The sequence below is a fragment of the Hippichthys cyanospilos genome, chromosome 7 (genome assembly GCF_059441005.1).
Source record: "Hippichthys cyanospilos isolate Australia breed blue-spotted pipefish chromosome 7, RoL_Hcya_1.0, whole genome shotgun sequence".
NCBI lineage: Eukaryota > Metazoa > Chordata > Actinopteri > Syngnathiformes > Syngnathidae > Hippichthys > Hippichthys cyanospilos.
Window position 1 is genome coordinate 15,808,924 of NC_142375.1, and position 20,147 is coordinate 15,829,070.

General features: G+C 39.7%; 2 protein-coding genes across 2 annotated transcripts in view; both read right to left on the reverse strand.

Annotated features, from left to right (window-relative positions):
- The window catches only part of smc3 (structural maintenance of chromosomes 3), an 18,193-nt gene extending 12,723 nt beyond the window's left edge, over positions 1–5,470 (reverse strand). Inside the window, exons 1-11 of the mRNA XM_088420423.1 lie at positions 5,309–5,470; positions 4,713–4,788; positions 4,353–4,391; positions 4,204–4,271; positions 4,009–4,080; positions 3,383–3,462; positions 3,214–3,292; positions 3,003–3,120; positions 2,322–2,497; positions 2,051–2,131; positions 554–718 (exon numbers count right to left, since the gene is read on the reverse strand). Coding sequence (XP_088276549.1) covers positions 554–718; positions 2,051–2,131; positions 2,322–2,497; positions 3,003–3,120; positions 3,214–3,292; positions 3,383–3,462; positions 4,009–4,080; positions 4,204–4,271; positions 4,353–4,391; positions 4,713–4,788; positions 5,309–5,323 — 969 coding nt within the window. The 5' untranslated portion in view covers positions 5,324–5,470. The remainder of the gene's footprint in view (positions 1–553; positions 719–2,050; positions 2,132–2,321; positions 2,498–3,002; positions 3,121–3,213; positions 3,293–3,382; positions 3,463–4,008; positions 4,081–4,203; positions 4,272–4,352; positions 4,392–4,712; positions 4,789–5,308) is intronic.
- A 2,394-nt stretch (positions 5,471–7,864) lies between these two features.
- Positions 7,865–13,978, reverse strand: dusp5 (dual specificity phosphatase 5). The gene is made up of 4 exons (XM_088420424.1): positions 13,488–13,978; positions 12,639–12,772; positions 11,533–11,752; positions 7,865–8,617 (listed from the first exon to the last, which is right to left on the reverse strand). Exons 1-4 carry the CDS (start codon positions 13,849–13,851, stop codon positions 8,211–8,213), a joined length of 1,125 nt encoding a protein of 374 aa, XP_088276550.1. The 5' UTR covers positions 13,852–13,978; the 3' UTR covers positions 7,865–8,210.
- Positions 13,979–20,147: the final 6,169 nt, after the last annotated feature.

Below are 20,147 nucleotides of genomic sequence, written 5' to 3' on the forward strand. Positions count from 1 at the left end.
AACAAAACAAAAAACAAAACTGGTATACTTGATCAGTTAGCTAATGGTACAGCCACACTGCCAGAAGGCACTACTTTTCATTTTGCTCCAGTAACATTTGGCAGATGCAGTCACCACCAACCACCATTCTGCCTGGGAGTCCCATCACAGCCATCACAAAGCCTGAGCCAATAAAGCTGTTATTTATGATGATCATCATACACACACACACACACACACACACGTGCCCACAAATATGAGGCCATACTGAGAGTGAGTCATGCCAGCTCTGCACACAGATCAGTGCCAACAAAGATATTCAGTGAGATTTATGCATGCTGCTGCTTCCTCTTCTAGAGACACAACACAATAGTCCATTATTACTGTAGAGGGTCAAAATAATAAGTAAATTACATCTTGTGCTATTTTACCCATGCCAGGCTCTGGGATTTACATTCAAAAACTGAATGTGCATGTGATGGCAGTGACAGTAGGCAATATACATGCAGTGATACAGAGGAAGGCTAAGTGTTGCTGGTATAAGCAGAGTGACGCAGATGGGAGGCTTCCATACCCTCTGTTCACTGTTGCCTGCCAGCTCATCCTGCAGGTCCTTGGCCTTCAGCTCAAGTTTGGTCCTCTGTTTAATCTGCTCTTGGCGCTCGGCCGACAATTGCTCCCTCTCCTCCTTCATGGCAGATATCTTGGATTTCAATTCTCGCACAACTCGTTCCGTCTCCTAGATGTGAGCAGGAAACAAAAAGGTGATTTGATTCATTCAGGACAGCAACTTATGTTCATTTCTCCTAAAGAGATTGAATTAATTTGTATACATCTAAAATGTAAATTGTAGGGACTAACTTTGATGTTGTTCTGTGTGTTTAATATTAGTGCTTGGGATACCTTTTTTGTATGTGGTATCACTAACAACTTAGAACATTGTAACAGTGCGCAAATAACAGCCTTTGTTGCCAGTGCATCACCAGCCGGTTGTAGGAGTGTGAATATTGGCTGCTTCAGCCACATTTCCAAAAAACACTCAGCTTGGTGTTAAAAGTTGCAGGGATCAAAATAACTAATCTACTTTATTCCATACCGCAGTAGAACTACAGATGGCACTGAAACACCAAATAAAGCTTTATTTTAAATGTACAGTACCGTATTTTCAGGACCATAAGATGCACTTAAAAGTCTTAAAAAATTGTCACCCAAATTGACGGAGCATCTTTTAATATGGCGCGCCTTGTGTATGCATTGAGTTCCAAAATCTGTTTATGTTGTTGTGTGACTTTGAGGAGCGCTCCACTTGACTGACTGCGAGCATTTCCTTAAGTGGACGTGATTGAGGACAACATGGAAATGTTATAGGAGAATGATGGACATGATGAAAGACAGCATGCGGGACATTAAAGGTGAAAGAGGATGATAAAGGTAGCTAGTGCCGGTATGTGCGTTGTGCAAAACAACATTGATTTAGCTAAAGACCCCCAAAATGACACGTACGAAGAGACACATTTACCAAGCACAATTTAAACTGCAAGCTATCTGGTCCACGGAACCATGGCCAGGTGGCCAAAACTCGGGCAATGGAATAACGATCAAAGAAATGTGGTTCGAGCTTTCATCATCTCTAATGAGCCGCACAGCAACGAGACTGACTCGGACATTGATGAAAGGGAATCTCATGTGTTCGTTTGATGAAGAACTTGCCCAGTTGTTCATAATGGATACAGAAGATGAGAACTTAGATGGATTTGTCGATGAGGATTGATCACAAAAGACGTGAGTACATTGTAAATACTTGAATAAAAGTACAACCCAACGTAGTTTTGTTCCCACTGCCTTTTTAAAAACATACAGTAGCATGCATAGCTGACACCCAAAAATACTGTGTGCCTTGTGTATGTGTTAATACAGAAACAACACTCGTAGCTGGGACTGTACCTTTTAATACAGTACACCTTTGGGTCGCACAAATACGGTAGGGGTATATTTTACGTCCTGTGCTTCAATTTTAATCTAATACAGTATTTTAGTTTGAGTGGGGTTTTTTGTTTGTTTTTGCTTTTACCTCAACTTTGTCTCTGGCGTCTTGCTGAGCATCTCGTAACTGTCGGGATTTGTCTCCACAGGTTTCTCTCTTGGAAGACAGCTGTTAAAAAATGTACATAAAATATGAGTGACCGGTGAAAATCAACACAGGTGCATGTTTTGTAAACACCACTGTTTATGCAATAAATACTACTTACACATTATTATTTATATAATTCAATAATAAAACAGTGGGACATTTTTACACATTTTTACGAACTAACACAATCATTGAGCTTTGGCCACATTACCTCATCCAGTTTGGCCCGTGTTTCATTGAGTTCTTGGTTGTAGATGGTATACTCCAGTGCTCTTCTCATCTTGTCCCATTTCTGGTACTGAGCCAGCTCCTCTTTCTCATCCTCCAGAGTGTGCAGACGTTCTTCAATGTACTTTAACAGCTCATTGATCTTTTCTCTTTTCCCCTCTAAAGAGCATGTACATTATTACGATTAAATAACTTGATTCTAATCAGACAATAAAAGAATTGTATCGTTTAATAGCCAATTTTAAGCAAATGAGAACTTCAAGCCAGACACAATTATGCTTATTGATTCGGTAGGCTGTAGTTCACAGTCTATATTCTGCAGTAGCTGGTCACTGCTTGTTTTGCAAAATCAAAATGGATACAGCTGAAGCACCGTGATGGCATCACACAATTAAACTACATAGTAAAGTAGAAAAGTAGAGAAAAGTAGGAATGCCTTTACATTACAATTACATTTTCAACATGCTCAAAGCAGTGTACAATGGTCTCATGATTTCTAAGTGAACATCTTTAATAACATACAATGCATGTTTCTGGAAGAAGCCATTGATAACTGTTTTGTCTTTTGTTCGTTGTTGATTTTGTACGTTAGTTAGGAGGTTGAAAAGGGATTTCAGAGGGTACATCACTGACAAAGGTTGAGAACCACTAGGTTGGAACGCACCTGTTTCCTTCATGAGCGAAATGCTTTCTTCTTTACGTTCATCATACACTCTTGTTCCTGCCACTTCCCTCAGCAGCTTCAGACGCTGAGAGTCTGGTGCTGTGGCCATTTGGTTGATCTTCACCATGATCATGAAAACCATTTGAGTAAGTTTATGAAAACAATTTGTGACATGTTGAGCAAGTTAAACTGATCATCACTTCCATCTCACCTTGCCCTGTTTGACAATATAGTAAGGGTTGCAGCGGGAGAAGCCAGCACTTTCCAGAAGGTTCATGACGTCATTCTTCCTGCACCAATCACAAACACCACCAAACATGTGATCACATGAATTCAATGAGGCCAATATTTGCTGTGATTACAAGGACACGAACACTTACGTCACCATCTTCTTGTCCAAGAAATACTGGTCCTTCTTTGCTCCGATGACACGACGAAGGGAGACTTCCTCTTTGTCAATCTGGCAAGAGACACAAACACAATTAGCTACTGTAATAAAGAGATGAGGAGTTGGAGATAGGACAAATGTTATTGAATTTAATAGAAGCTGAACCAGTATTTCAAGTACATGTTTTGTTATCATTGTTTAATGGTTGCATTTATCTCAAAAGTAGTCTGAAACATAGCACAGCTTCGTTGGAGGGGAAATATTGTTATACATTTCCAACGAAGATAATGATCTGAACTTGACCCAACAAACATTCATTGAAAGGTTTGATTTCTACAAAAATAAATCCAGTGCAAAATTTCTGAGACAACAACAATGCTTACTGATTTTAAAAAAATTACTGTATAATGTAAACTTAACATTAATAGTGTGTGCATATTTTGTTCGAATGCCACAATTAAGTACTTAGTAACTTTGATAATTGCGTCTTGTAAATCGCCCATTCAGCATTCTGCCAATTGCACAAAACCTAAATTTCATGAATTGTCAAATCCTTGATTTTGAAAATTATGGCTTAATTTGTTTCATTGCCCAGACCTAAGTTGGTCTAAGTCTTACCGGCAGCCGATTGTCAGAGTTGTCAAATATAATCTCCACAAATGCAGAAATGACACGAGGACCAGTTCCCTCCTTTAAAAAAAAAAAAATAAAAAAACAAACAAAAAATGAACAACAACAGAAAAACAGCAGAGGAATATTGATAATCATGATCACTCGAGATCGTCTAAATTGCAGCTTAAAGTAGATACATACATGAAGCAAGGCCAGGCGCTGTTCAGGTCGCAGGTGACTGAACTCATCACTGAGCACAAACTGAATGGCTAGGGAGGAGGAAATAAACAATAAACCCCAACTCAAACAAGCTCATGGATGGAAACTGTTATTCTAAATGGCCTACTTACCATAGAAAAAGTTACTTTTTCCTGATCCATTTCGACCGACTGTGGAAGAAAAGGAAAACAGTTAAATATATGCCTCATAGCATCAGTGCCTCATCAGATGTGTCGTGGGGAAACTATACGCTAGACTTGACACAATCCGAATTTTGGGGACAGATCATCAATCAAAGTACTAAAAAATAAATAAATAAGACAATCACAGATCTGATGACAAGATGTACAGAGTGTGCATTGACTCAATAAATGTTTCAGCAAGTGTTCTACTTTGCTCGTGCGGTTGTCATCATTCAAATAATAATCAAACGTGTACACGCATACTAAAACAACATGATGGAGTAGGTGTGTCAATAATCCAGCACCTACCGATGACATTGTGCTTGGAACTGAACGGGTCAACCACAGTCTGGTCCCGGTAACTCCGGAACCCCTGGATGATAACCTGCACAAGAACCGCGGTAGTTATCATGCATCTTTTCCGAGAATGATGAATAGTACTCCCAAGTCCCTAAAAGCGCTTTACACTACTACTCAGTCCCTAAGTGATGATACATCAGGAATTGGGTCACAATCGGGTGAATTAAACCCACAGCTTCTATTGTCTATTGTACCACCGATCCACGCCACGCCGAGTGCATTACGTTTATTACAAATAAATGAAACATCGTAGCCACGCAGGAAAACTTGTTCGAGGGGGGCTGGCTTATATTGATGGTTTGAAGATTCTGCTAGCTTTAGCCTAGCATCCTCAAAAGGGGGCGGGCAATTCAAAACAGTACTTAAGTTCTGGTTAACGTCAGGGCGACGACTAGTCATTACAAGATGAATGCGACCTATCTAATATTTATTCTTGAAACGAGCAAGATAGGGCTGAGTATCAACAATGTTTTTATTTTAGCGTTCATTCGCAAAGTCCCAATGCTAGCCCATTCGGCCCAGTAACACGAGTGTTTTTAGCTTACCTGTTTGATGTACATCTTGGTCTATTTCGGACGTCTCCTTGTCGGAGTCAGGAGATGACCGCGAAGCTCCACTTAGCCCCACGCTTTTTCAAGTTTTTTTTTTTTATTGTTTTAGCATTTAAAACTAGTGAGCCACTCCGCAGTGAAGGAAAACACGGAAAATGGCGGCGGGGGTGGGATAAAAAAGATCATACCAAATTGTGAAAACAGGGTTGATGATAATAACTATGCACATGGTAACGTGGAAGGACAATCCGCATTTGTTCAAATCCAAGATAAACTAAGTTTTAAACATTTATTTAACGCATTCAATGTGTCGTTATTTCGTGGCTGCAAAGAAATAGTACTCTTAAACGTATGATGTTTTAATGCCTCCCCATTCACAACTTTGGTACAGACTTGTCGGCTGACTCCTGGGCGCGAAACCGCGAACCAGGTGAAAGAAAGACAGAAACGTCAACCAATAACTACCTTGGGTGGCATAAAAACTAGCAAGACTAAAATGAATAAATAGATAAATAAAACTTAACTGTAACCATCCTTTAAAATAAAAAAAAACTCACATTTATATAAAATATTAAATATAGCAACGCATTATGCTTACGGATTTCATGGATTTACTTGTGAATTTTGTTTAGGAACAAAATCTCTGAATACCGTGTTCATGTCCGGTTTACAAAGACTGCATAAATCCCACGTCATTTTGAAATATGTTTTAAAAAAATGACCCCTTTCGTCCAAACCTGATAGGCCACTCAGAGCCACTGCAGGTGTCACTGTTGTCTCTAGATGTAGAAGGAGAAGTTGGAGGAGGTAACGGTTTCCAGGGACTTGTTGATATAGCCACATAGTGCGTTACATTAAATATAGTAACATCGCTTGCATTTCCAGCTATAGTTATCGGCCGTGACAAGAAGCAAATACAAATCATTTGCTCTTTTCTGTAGGGCAGAAGAGTGTTGGTGTGTATTTTCTCGAGTCAAGTATCCTTCCATCCTTCCATCCATCCATCCATCCATCCATCCATCCATCCATCCATCCATCCATCCATCCATCCATCCACTCATCCATCCATCCATCCATCCATCCATTCATCCATTCATCCATCCATCCATCCATCTTCTCGAGCCGCTTATCTTCACAATGGTCACAGGGTGCTGGTGCCTACTCCAGCTGACTTCGGCCATTAGGCAGGTGATATCCTGAACTGGTTGCCAGCCAATTGCAGGGGACAAAAAAAATAAAAAAGAACAACCATTCACACACCCAATCACACTTAAGGACAATTTAATATGTCCAATAAACCTGCCATGCATGTTTTTTTATTGTGTGTGAGGAAGCCAGAGTGCCCGGAGAGCACCCACACAGGCTTGGGGAGAACATACTAACCGCACACAGGAAGGTCGGAGCAAGGTGGATTTGAACTCGGTTCTCTGAACTGTGAGGTGGATGTGCTGACCAAGCCACCTGCTTGGTCACCAAATGACTTTAAACTTTTATTCACTTATAGTGTACTTAGCCGTTTGTTAGCCTAGGTAAGGCAAATCTAGTCTTGGGGCCCTTTACAGGTGTAGTGCAAAGATTTTGAATATACAGTACTTCTACAGTAAATGTAAAATTGTACATTTAAAAAAATTCTCAAAAAATCTCAAATTCCTCTGCTAGATTAAAATTCTTGTTAGAACAAATGAACTATCTCAACTTTTTTCATGTGATCTGTAAGAACATCAGTCTACATTTACTATGCTTAACTATTTGGACTACTTTAACACATACTCTACATCTTCATAATGAAATGCATTACACTTTTCGAATTGACACCGACAGCAATGTTACTACATATTCAGCATCACTTTAAAAAAAGGTTTGAAACCTTTAGTAGTTTGATTTAAGTTTTTTATTTCAATTCACTCCAGTGGAAGGACTTCTTTCTTTTCCTCAACAATTTAACATGATAGATGAAGTATGTTAATGTGTTTTTCACTAAGCAAATTGAGACTAAAACAATATTCTTTAAGAAAACTTTTTAAATTAGGTTTCAAGTTAATTCATAATCTTAGGGTCCTTGAAATTCCCAATGTTTTCTAAATTATGGTAGTCTGTCATTGTTTTTGCTTCCTCCATTTAAAAACTAATATCTACACTCAACTTGTTGAATGATAAGAAGTCATACACACATTCACATGGGTTTGTTTCACCATTTATGTCGATTTTTTTATTGGATCAAATTTAGCAACAAACCATGAACTATCCCACGTTTTTAGTGGTGAAAAGTTTTGTGGTGAGTTTTGTTCAGGGGATGCCGTTGTGAATTTGTGATGTTCTGTTTCACTTGTGAAGCTCTTCGAGACTGTTGCGATTAAGGGCTATATAAATCAATTTGACTTTAAAGCTGTTTCAAAACCTGTATCAAAACCTGTATTGCGCTGTAACCAAGAAGTTACACAGTTTATGTCCTTTAGAACTTAAGTATTTCTATTTCCCCCAAGACTTTTTAATCTGTATCACATATCGTTTTTACATCGGATATTTTTTCAATGATTGCATAACAACAACTTTATTTTTCAACTTTTATTAAACACATCAACATCAACATTATTGAAAAAAATCACAAAGATTGTAATTTCAAATAAATTAGATTCAGATGCCTGACTGTATTTGTGAATGAACAGAGAAATCACAATATCAACCTAAGGCATGTATATTGCAGGTTTTCCACTGTGCTGTTGCCGCTGCAGCAGCATCAGTGTCATCCTATGAAATGTGTACTACTACCAATTTAGACTTGCTGGTCTCCAGTCTGCTCTGCTGGTTTCAACACCGGGCACACAGGGAGCTTTTACATTTGATTCATTTTCAAGTAAGACTACAAGCAGTCATAGTTCTTTTTTTTTTTTTTTTTTTAAGGCAGTGCAGTTATTGGGCTCAGCTTGAACTGATGATGGACCGGAGACTTCAGGCAAGAGGTAGGAAGGGTGAATACAGGTGGCTCAAAGTTTTTGGTGTTGAAGGAGGTGGTGATGTCATTGGCAAAAAATGAAGCAGACTCTGGTATACAGGGAGTAACGGGTTCAGGTGTAGCCGCATGAGCAGGCGCCGTCGAAAGGACCTCAGACTCGAACTGCAGCAGCTGACCCATGAAACTAAAGTTGGGTGAGATAACGGACCGGCGCTGCTTGATGATATCGAATGCTGCATCCAGTCTCAGCTGCTGGGTTCTCATGATGTAGGCCATGCAGATGGTGGGGGAACGAGAGATGCCCGCTTCACAGTGGACGAGGACCTTTCCCCCAGATTGCTTTACGTGACCTGGACACAGGATAAAACCCACAAGTCAATCATTGGACATGGATGTGCGATTTCTTCAAATAGGTTACATAATGTTAAAAAAAAGAACAGTCAGAATAGGACATTCAAATGGACAACTATAAATACTTCCAAAGCATAGAAAGTAATAAATCACATTTCAAGAAACTTTGAAGACCCTGCTATTTACCCCTACTCACTAATTATACAGTCTACCACTCCTATAAGCATCACCCGCGGAGAACCTTTGCAGAGGCCACGTTTTGTATATTTTTATTATCTTCGATCAGTGTCATTTGCACATACTTGTGGAGGTCCTGTAACACAGCTGTGTAAAACTAGTCCTAAACCAGTGTGGGGGCGATGAGTGCTACATACAATGGCAAAGCCAAGTGTGCACTTTGACTGACATTATGCTCATTCCCAAAAGGGTTCCCTTTTTAGCCACATACATATACAAAATTTATAGGTCTCAAGACATCAAAATCTAATGTTTTCCACTCTTTTACGCTTAAAATAGGTCAAAATGAGTTGCTTGTCAGTGTGAATCTAAAATCTTCAATATTAGCACTCATATGCAAGAAGTTCATTCCAGACCCTATTTCTGCTTTTCCGTCCAATAGATCGGTCATATTTTCACAGACGTACTGTTGCTGAATACTGTAGTGTTCTTTTTTCACACAGCACCATGATGGAATAAAAAAATCTGTATAACTGGGAATGAGCCAGAGAATGAGGCTGCCAGCCCATCTCAGGGTGCTGCCAGGCTTCGCTACGGAAGTGAACAAAAAAAAAAGAGGGGGGAGATTATCCTCCAGGGAGACCAGACGAGCATGCTGTCATGGCCGCCTCAGAGTACACCGTAGCCGACCATAATCCTGCCAATGGCCAGCTGAATTTCAACCAAGTCAACACAATGACAAATCACGGTGGCCACAAGACAACCACATTTTAGCAACTAACCAATCAGCGGAGAGCTGCCCTATCAGAGCAAAGCTTAGTTATTTGTTGAATATTTTTTGGATTAATAGGGAAATGATAAATACAAAAAGAAAAATATCGATTGGAAAGAGAATCTTGCTCATTTCCACACCAAATTATCTCACAAAACCGTTCATACTTTAAAAAAAATCAATGCATCCATTTTCTAGAGCCACTTATCCTCACGAGGGTCGCGGGCTTGCTGGTGCCTATCCTAGCTGACTGTTCTGTAGACAAGAGACACCCTGAACTGGTTGCCAGTTAATTCCAGAGAGGACAACCATTCACGCACACAATCAGATCTAAGGACAATTTAGTATGTCCGATACACCTGCCATGCATGTTTTTGGAGTGTGGTAGGAAGCCGGAGTGAAGAGAACCAACACGGGCTTGGGGATAACATACAAACTGCACACAGGAAGGCCAGAGCAAGGTGGGTTTGAACTTGGGTCTCTGAACTGTGAGGCGGGCGTGCTATTCACTGCACCGCTGAGGGTATTTAAAAAAATAATAATGTTAATTTTAGCGAACCTTTGAGTGTTGAAAGTCATTTCAATCAGATCCAGGGGGCCACTTGCCTTGATGGATGTGTTGTGGAATTTTTAGGCTTTTGGTAAGATTAGTAAAATCGTCTGGGGAAAAATAAAGTGTCCTATAGTGTTTCTTTTATTTGAAGCTTGAAAGACACAAGTCTTAATAGAACAGCCTAGCGGTCTGCAAAAGAGTGCAAATAAAAGTGAAGATTCTTATTCACTCACAAACTACAAGATGAAAACCAGCACCGAAATGTTGTGGAATGGAGTGTTCACAGCTCTAAGAACAATGGATTCAGTCAGCTAAACCACATTTATTTAACCCTGAGATGTTCACAAAACATAATAATAGGTATTGAGGTTTCCATAAATTCAGCAATAACCGGAAATAGCCCTACACACAAGAAGGTTACCACACCCAGCCCTAAACTGTCAATCATCTCCACTTAATTAAAATAACTCGGGAGCTTAGCAGATGAATTTTAGAGCGCCTGCAGGCTACATGTAGGTTAAACCTGTTCCTGGTACAATTAGCTGTCTTATGTAAGGACTAAATGCAGGCTGCAAACAATACACAATAGCCACAATAGCAGCCAAGCAATACTGGTCAGTCCAGTCGCTCCTGGCTGAGTTTTGTCCTTGCCTGTCTATAAATAACCACCAAAACATTGTGCGCGTCGTTTGCCGCTGCTGTTATGATCCACCATCCTCCATCGCACTCCCACACACTCTCTTCTCCACAGGCTGCTGCCCTCGGGCCCACCTGTGAGCAACCAACCGCTATTGAGGTGTGTCACCCCTCATTCAACCTCTGCCTGCTCATTACTGCTCAGCCACTTGTCACAGTGACTGCATGGCCACACCCACTGGGGATTAGGCCTAGTAGGCAAAGACAACATGCAAATCGCTTTTCGAGATAAGAACCAGGAGGGTGTCAACCGCGCAGCAAATCCTGAATGAAATGGACTCATTGGATGCGTTGGCGGAGACTTGAGGGCAGGCGATCAAGCTAAACTGATTACCTCTGGGATTCTTATAGCCCTCTGTTTGTCAATGGTAGCAGGCAAGCACAGCGAGGGTTTATTTGAGGCTGACGAAGACGCCTTTTAAAAATAAGAACCTATGCATAGGAGTCGCCTAATTCAGACTGAATATTTCCAAGACCTTGCGCGTGTACTCTGCAACTAAAAATAGACAGATGCTGAAGGTGGTGTTATTCTGGGTGAAGCTCTATCCTTGGGGTGCTGTGTATATATCTCTCTAGCCAAATACAAGTAATCTGGTTGAGCGCACTACTGTATTTTGAGCAGGGAGTCGGAACAAAAATAAAGATGTGGAATTATGATTCAAAAATAAACCTTAAGGTGAACTTGCTTGGACATCCAGATCAAAGGTGTAACTCACCGATAAATTCTATTGCCTCTTGAAAGTGGGAGCTAATGTCGGCCATGTGGCTGTCTTCCACCGGGATCCACTTGTAGTCATAGTGGCCCTTGGTAGGCTGCATGTCTCTGCGTGAGACGTTGAGCAAGGCAGTGATGTGAAGGTCAGTGAGATAATCCTGCCTGGAGGCGTGGTAGGCACTACCGAGGTAGAGGAAAGGCAGGATCTCAACAGGTTTACCCTGAAAGTGAGAAATGGGAAGGGAGGAACAGATGTGAGTCGAGATAAATGGAGCCCAATATACAACAAGGTGTGATGTTGACGCCTGTGGGACAGCCGCATTCACCTAATTACAAACGTGTCAACATGGAGCAAAATATTGTGCTTAGCTGTATGATATTCAGTGGTTCTCAAATGGGGGATTTAAACGTGAGATTTTAACAGGATATATGCAAGCAAAAAAAAAAAAAAAATTCTTGTGTCAGCAAAAGTACATTTCTCTTTTCGAATTATGAGAAAATGAATTGGAACATGAAGCAAGTTATAGCTATTTATTTTTTACAGCAACTACGTTGCAAAATGTTGCGTGCCTTTATTTTGTTACAATTTATATCGATGCAAATTGTCATTAGCGGCGAAGTCGTGTTTATAGAGAAAGAATGAATCAGCAAAACACCCCATTTATTGTTTTTTATCTATGTCACGGAGAGCTGCATATGGTCAACTGAAAGTGCCTTTACGGTTGCTCATGGCTCAGGTAACGACCAATCATAGTTCATCTTGCAAACGTCACATGACCAAACTCAAACCAGAATTGCGATATACAAGATGCGAATGGTTTAGTTTTAACAGCTAATGTTTTGGTTTCACACATTTGATTTATATTTGAGATGTTGGCTCATTGGGAAAAGGTCATAGATTAAAGGGTGTTTTTCTCCATCTGGCCTGCTCCCTTTCTGAGCACAGTTAAGGTCAAACAATATCACAGCAGTGTATGCTTGTATACAGATAAATAAAGAATGCCAAATGTATACCACTGTGTGTTATATTATGCCGCTGGCTGTCATGCCAGAAAAAGAAGGAAGTGTGTTGGGGCTTTTGTGTGGATGATGATGAGCTGCCCTCACCTGATCATAATCTGGTTTGTGGTGTCCAAGTTTCTCACTGTTGACTCTTTTCTCGCTTTCAGTTCCGCTTTGCTCGATGCTTTTCACTTCAGTGCAAAGTTCAGGGTATTGCGAGTTGAAGTTCTCATATCCTCCTGTGAGAAGGGGCGGTAGAGAATGGTGGGTGCGTGAAGAACTGTACCGAGTTTGGAATTATCAACACACGAATACACACCTTGTGAAACCGCAGTTTATGAAACAGACTTAACACCGGATTATAAACTGATTATAAGAGCCCCATTAATTACAGGAGTCTGCTAATCCTTTTCACTTCCACAGGATGTAAAGGCGACAGACGGAAATTGAGGTGTTTGACGCATGGTCACAAACCCGGCCAATTATTTAGATTACATTCAAGAGTTTCTTTTCTTGCCCTTTGTTTCTCGCTAAGGAAAGTCGGTTTCACAATTTGTTCATATTTGTCAGCACTGAGTCATCTGTACCGTTGACGCACATATGTACTTATAAGTAACGCACAAAAAAATCCCGTATACTGAGTTTAAGGTGGAAAACGGAGCATGTAATTGTTTAAAAGGTTCAAATGTCTAAAAACAGCCTAATTGTTTCAATAGACAATGTAAAACAAGTCTCAATTGACAAAACTGTTTTTTTTTTTTTTTTTACAGTTTTTAAAAACTGTGATTGTATTGTACTTTTTAATCGGTCATTTTCAAACGAAATCTGTCATGTCGCGATGATGACCTATTGTAGGTCAATACGGTGGCATCTAAACTATGTCATTTCCATGACTCACCAATTGCTTTCTTATCAAAGTCGGTGTTTTTATTTCGTACAAAATGTGTTCGTTACCTTTTAAGAAGCAGATGCTGGTCCCGCTGGCCACTCGAGTCAGGGTGTTTATTACTATTTGTGCTACGCTGTCCTTCTTCAGTTTTTGCCAGTGGGACGTCCGGTCGTCCAGAACCACCACTGCCGATATGCTCCCTTCCCGGAGCCGGAGGAGGGCTCTCTCGTCCGGGATAACGAACTGCAGAGGCACCGGTCCTCCCCGCGATCTCCGGACCACCACCGAGTTAAGATTGACGTTGACGGAGCCTTTGATGCTGGAGTTCGTAAATGACAAATAAGGTCGACAGTCCACGATGAGGCAGCTCCCGCGCTGCTTCCGGATGATCCTCCGCAAGTGGCGGCAGTCGATGCTGGACACTTTCATTTTTGTCGTTTATTATTGCCCAAAGAATGCGTGCGGATTCCTGAACGAGAGTGGCTGCGGGCGAATGATGAGCCCAGCGCGCCTCAGTGCCTACATTGCCTCTAAGGGGATTCCGGCCGAGTCTTTTTCTACTGAATGGGAAGTTGCCGCGTGACGTCACGACCCATATATGGAAAGTGGCAAGGCGTGGTCGTGGTCAAAGGCCCACCCGTGGGGATGACGACAGCAGCGTAATCCCGCCTACTTCGTGACGTTTCAGCGATTGATTAACTCTTACTCATCTCATGTCCTCTTTTTCCACCAACTTCCAGTATCACTTTCGAGAAACATTGCTGTGATATTAACTCATCAAAACAGGCAATGTTGAAACTACAAATAAGCACAGGATTGTACACAGTTGAAGGTGAATCATATTTTGAAGCAAAGCAAACAGAAGCACAAATGATGCCATTTGTTTCCGGCTTTCCACACTTACTTCGCATACAGGCCGTACACAAAACACGTGCATCACACAAGGGCATGAAGCTCTGACTTCATAATATAAGGCACTGAGCGAAACAAATCTGTTTTTAAATGTACTTTTTCACAGCAGGCACTTTTGGCATGTACCACATATTAAAAAGTGGCTACTAAGCAATTGTGATCAGTGGATGTGCATTTGGTACCAGGGCCTTCAGTAAGGGCTTATTTGGCTTAATTCACTTCTTACCCTTCAACTCTTGCATTACAAACACTGCAAAACAATACACATGTTCTCGATGCTACAAGAGAATTTATGTTTATTACAGTATTGTAGTTCAATGTGTTATCGCTGCACATCCCATGTGGGAATAGGTATAGCCTGTGTTGAGGACAAGAGAAAAAAATGCATAGTCTAATATCAATTTACATTTCAATACTCATTTTGAATAGTTTGAATAACAGAATATGACAAATTTGAACAATAAAACCAAACAATAACAAGTGGAGCACAAAAAAGTACACTCATTAAGTTAACCGGACACATACATTTTCTCTGCTGCCTCCCTGGAATACAAAAACTGGAATACACTGATTGTAAAGGCAGAGTATTTGATAGCGTTCTTATCCCGAATATTATTACGTTATGGCTTGCGCTTTTACTGTTATGTCTTTTAATATGAGCTTTAACATTGCACAGAAGCATTTGTTCAGGTCTCAGTGACACATTTTCAGAGAAGAGTCTTTTCCCACTGCCCGTCTGTGTCATTGCTGCAAGTAAACAGAAATGACACGGAGTGAGGGTACAAAGCCATCTCGTGAATTTCAGTCTCCAAAGGAAGCGCTGACATAATTACACATCTAATTAACTGTTAGTGGGATGGGAACATTGTGTGTGACGATATGAAGCACGAATTAATAAAATGAGAAAGGCTGCCCATAAAAATGTGATGTATCAAAATAAAAGCAAATAGAAGGTGACTAACATTTAGTTTTCAGTTAAGACTTTTTCCCCCCCAAATAATGCATTGCTGTAGAAGATTTGGGAGAGAATTCAGCGTTTCGACAAGTCGCTGACAGAAACAAACACTAACTTCCGTTTCGGCCCATGTATAGCCAAATGAACCCACCTTATATCCTTTGGCATGTAGGCCTAAGCCGTCAAGTGATTTAACAGGTTTAAATGTCGCACTGCATGCACTCACATGACATGCAATCAGTCCTTGGGCTCAGGGTTTGCCTGTGTTTGGGTCATGTATGGATGCTGTGTTTGGTTTTAAACATTGTAAGGACCTAATGTTGAACTTTTCGGTATTTAGGTCACACTGTGTTTTTTACACTGGATGTTTTTCTTTTTCATGTCAACAACAGACGAGTGCATGTATTGATTTATAAGAGTAGCAATTACAGGTGTAATATCATTTTTTGGTGACACTTGTTAACTTAAATACACTCAACTTTTATACATGTATAAAGCAAATAAAAAAAAACTTTGACTTAATCAATACATTGTCAGTTTGTGACTGAAAGACATTATCCTCACATTTCCAAACAATTTTTCAGGATGTTGAAAATAGTCACCTTGCTTAAGTGACCAAACACTATATTGTTAGTTTATATTACACCTTATATTGCATCATTACATCACCTCATAATCATGTTCAGTCACTAAATGAATTAGCTGGAAAATCACTCAACTAGCCGTGCCATCAAAGAGCCGCCAAGAGACATGATTTTAATCCATAACAAAAGCCAACAACTGTGGGTACGTCATCATCCAAAACTCAGTTTCAAAGGTAAGAGCCACGAGTGATGCAAAATAAAAAAAGAAAGAAGCAATGATTCTGATGAAACATTTAAAAGGCAGAAATGAATTTTGTGACTGAAGGCCTCAAAAAATTATTAGTTGCTGTAAATGTATCTCTCCTAACAATGATCTAACCAATCACTTGTGTTTAAAATCATACAGACTTTTTAATCTTTGGTGACATAATGCCACAAGGTTTGCACAGTGTCAAGAAAAGGTGGAGTACTACTGTAACAATTCTGTTATTCTGCAGTGAAAATACCGAAGAAGATTTTTTATTTTTATTTTTTTAATCAAGCTTTCCAATAACAGACCACTTGAGGATTGACCTGCCATATCAAGAATATATTGCATGACTAGGAACCGCTTTGATTTGGAAATGAGTGAAGTTGGCTATGACCACTCCCACAGTGACAATGCCATCCCTCTTGCAGATCCACACTCCTGTTCTCTTCTGCAAAATTGACAATATTGGGGTCTAATCCACCTTCGTGCATAAATGTCACCGCGCTGGCATTTTATCTTTGTTCAGTCATACAGAATTGCACCAATACAAAATTAAAATGCACTTTAAAGTTTGATTATGTAGCAAAATAAATCAGTGCTAAGTACTATTCGGAGAGAAAACGCACTAGTAAATTATGAAAATGAATTATTTTTTTATACATGAGCCAAGATATATAAATTAATTCATCTATGTTGTAACACTGTGTAGTTTTGTTTTTTTGCCTGTGAAGCCGTTTGAGACTGTGAAGATTCAGAGCTGTTCGAATACATTTGACTTGACTTACTGAATTATGTAGACATAAAAGGAACGATAAGCCCATTGTACAAATGAATTGTAAGATATACAGCATAGAGGGTGGAATATTGTGTGATGTCTGCACTGCCAGGTCACACATGTCCAGACAGTGACATTGTGACAGACACTAGGCGAAAATCCTACATCATGAAGCAGTGAGTGGGCTTTCAAGAAGCCGAGTGAGTGAGTGAGTGAGTGAGTGAGTGAGTGAGTGAGTGAGTGAGTGAGTGAGTGAGTGAGTGAGTGAGTGAGCGAGCTAGCTGCCGTGTAGTTTTGGTGTGGGGTTGGACGGAGGAAAGATGTCTGGAAGGCTGAGGCTAAGCGGGCCAGCAGGCAGCGTGCCATATGGTCCCATCTAATCTGGGCTTGTGACATCACGGCTGATGAGTGCGCCGAGGCCCACCATGCATTTCCGAGCCCTCATTTCATTATGGGGTTTGCTGGTGTCAGCTGTAAATAACAACAGTGGGCACGTGTTGGTGTTCTACTTGCTTTTATGAAAGCCTTCTCTATTTATACAGTACATCCCTCTCCGCAGATCTCCACTTAAGCAGCAGGAACACAAAACACACTCATGAACATGACTTCATTCAGCCGTCTTATTTTTTTTCCCCTTAGATGATTTACTCCATATTTTCCGTAATTGCACAAGTGACGTAAGAAGTAATTAGAGTGGAATGGAAGACATAGCATATTTTGCTAAACCAGTTAAAACAGGGTGCTATTGTGTCTTCCAAGATTTTCTCAAGGATGTATGTCACTGTGCCTTAAGTGGCCACCTTACAGATAAATGTTTCATTTGTATTAAGTTTTTCATACTACAATTTATGACATCCATTACACTCTAAAAACACATGGTTCAAAAAATATCCCAACATGTTTCGAAAATGCACCAACACATATTTTTGTGTTTGTTATTTTAACTCAAAATGTTGGGTTGAATCAGTGCTTCTCAAATAGTGGGAGAAGCCCCCTTGGGGGGCATGAGGTGATGCAAGTAGGGGAGGGTTATTTTGATCTGTCTTAAACTAAACTCTAACCCGTGTAAACACTGTAATAAATACTTTACAGTTGTTGAAAGTTGATGTATATTGCTTTTTTTTTCTTTTATTCATTAAAAAGATTACAGGTTTAGGTATACTTATACATTTTTTTAAAGAGATAATAATCCTTATTATAGTCAGTGTTGGTGTCGAGTGGGGGTTCTCTTTCTGAGGGGGGCTTGGCAAAATATAATAGAGAAGCACTGGGTTAAATGAACAGCTCATTAAAAAATCCTATTGTCCGGGTTTTTTTTTCGTACAATACAATCTATTTTTTGGGTTTTCTGTTTTGAATTTTAGCCTATATTTAGTCTCAAATGAATAACCCAAAACAATGGGTTGATTCCTTTATGACTCAATGGTTTGAAAACCATTGTGTCGTTACACTAAAGACTTGCTAGTTTAGCTTATAAAATGAATCAACAAATGCAATTTGGAACTTCATCTTCAAGTTAAAGCTACACCCTAAAAACAATTTGGTTGAATATAATGCAATTCTGGGTGAAAAAAGTGCCAACCTAACATTTGGGTCAATTTGACCCAACTTTGTGAATTATTTTGCTTAAGACAACCAAAAAACAGGCTCCCTTGGTACAAGACCTCCTCAAAAATTGGGTTGACCAATTTTGGGGGCTTGCTTTGTGCAAAACAACCAATAAAGTTGGGTCACACTGACATTGGTGCTTCTCTTAACCCTCATTTGGGTTATTCTTGTCCCAGAGTGTACAGTATATATATTCTTTTTAACTTCTATTGTTTCCTTTGTCTTTCAAACAATAAAAACAACTGGTTCAAAAATCACCCCAGATGGGTCAAAAAAGGTACCAATTCAGCTTGTACACTCATAAAAAAAAACAAAAAAAAACTAAGCTAAATCAACAATAACCCAATATCCTTAAAAACGGACAAACACATAATTTTGGTTGCATTATTCATTTGATCCAATTGTTTGGTTGAAGAACCCACGTTTTATGTTTATTCATTTAAGATACATCCTAAATATACATAAACAAATATATATATATATTTTTTAATTAAATTAATGATCCAAAATGTATCATCCACCTGAATTAGACCCAACTCGTTTTTTTTTTGTTGCAAAATTTTTGAAGAGTGCATACTATAACAAAATTCTGCACATTCTAAAACAATAATTAGAAAACAAACAACTGTTTGAGTAAGTTTGACCCAACTTTATTTATTGTAAAAAAAAAAGGTTCGAATTGCATTGATTAGGTTTACTTTAAGACTTTATTTTTTCCACTGTAATGTTTACCTGAGTAGGGGTGTTATTGCTGTAGAGCTACAACATGTTCTAGCCAAATGTTCTTCATGCAAATGCTGTCAGACTTTTCATTTTCATAACTGACAATAATGCTGGTTGGAGAATTTACTGGTATGGTACAGTATGTGAATGCGTCATGTCACTTCCTGTCCAGATAGTCCCCCTTTCCATGTGACTTATAAAAAGCACCCAAACACAATAGGCCCACCCCCTCCTCAGCGGCACAGGTGTTTCCTGGTTTGCAGCCATGTCCCAATAAGGCCTTGTGACTCATTTTCAAATCACATGACACGACCACAGATTGCGCCTAAGTTTCAAATTATGATAGCTACAAAAGTTTTTTTTAGACACGGCAGATGGCTGTACTGTTGCTTGTTATTTCCACTGGAGTGCATACTATAAAATCTTATTAAGATGTATGATATGCAATACAACAGTCTTGCGAAATAGTACTCAGTACGTCACCGTACACAGTATCTCATCTAAAGACATATTTTTTTAATACATACGATACATACATACATACATACATACAATACAATACAAAAAATTTAATTCTCTCATAGAAGAAAACCCAAGCATATTTTGATGGTCAATGGACAAAATCCTAAGTACAGTATAGTAAAAGTAGCTGCAGGGAAATTTCTTGTATTTTCTTCAGACCAGAACCATGTTAAAAAGATAATTCAGTAAAATCAAATGTCAGTATGGTGCCGGATTCAGAATACAAGAGGAATGTTTGGCATTCATGGATACAAGTCATGATCTGATGGCACATATGACACATGCCGCACAAAAACACTCAACAACATGCGCACATGCTTCAAAGGCTTGAGTCACTCCTCTGTCCCACCCACTCCGCTCCATTTTATGACTCCTCAAGATGAGCCAATCCTTTGA

Bases quoted from the DNA above. Each gene is read 5' to 3' on its own strand.
- dusp5 (XM_088420424.1), bottom strand. From the start codon at position 13,851: ATGAAAGTGTCCAGCATCGACTGCCGCCACTTGCGGAGGATCATCCGG. The intron at 11,753-12,638 runs GTGAGGGCAGCT...TCTCACTTTCAG, and splicing joins ACAAACCAGATTATGATCAG to GGTAAACCTGTTGAGATCCT. The intron at 8,618-11,532 runs GTGAGTTACACC...TCCTGTGTCCAG, and splicing joins AGAGGCAATAGAATTTATCG to GTCACGTAAAGCAATCTGGG.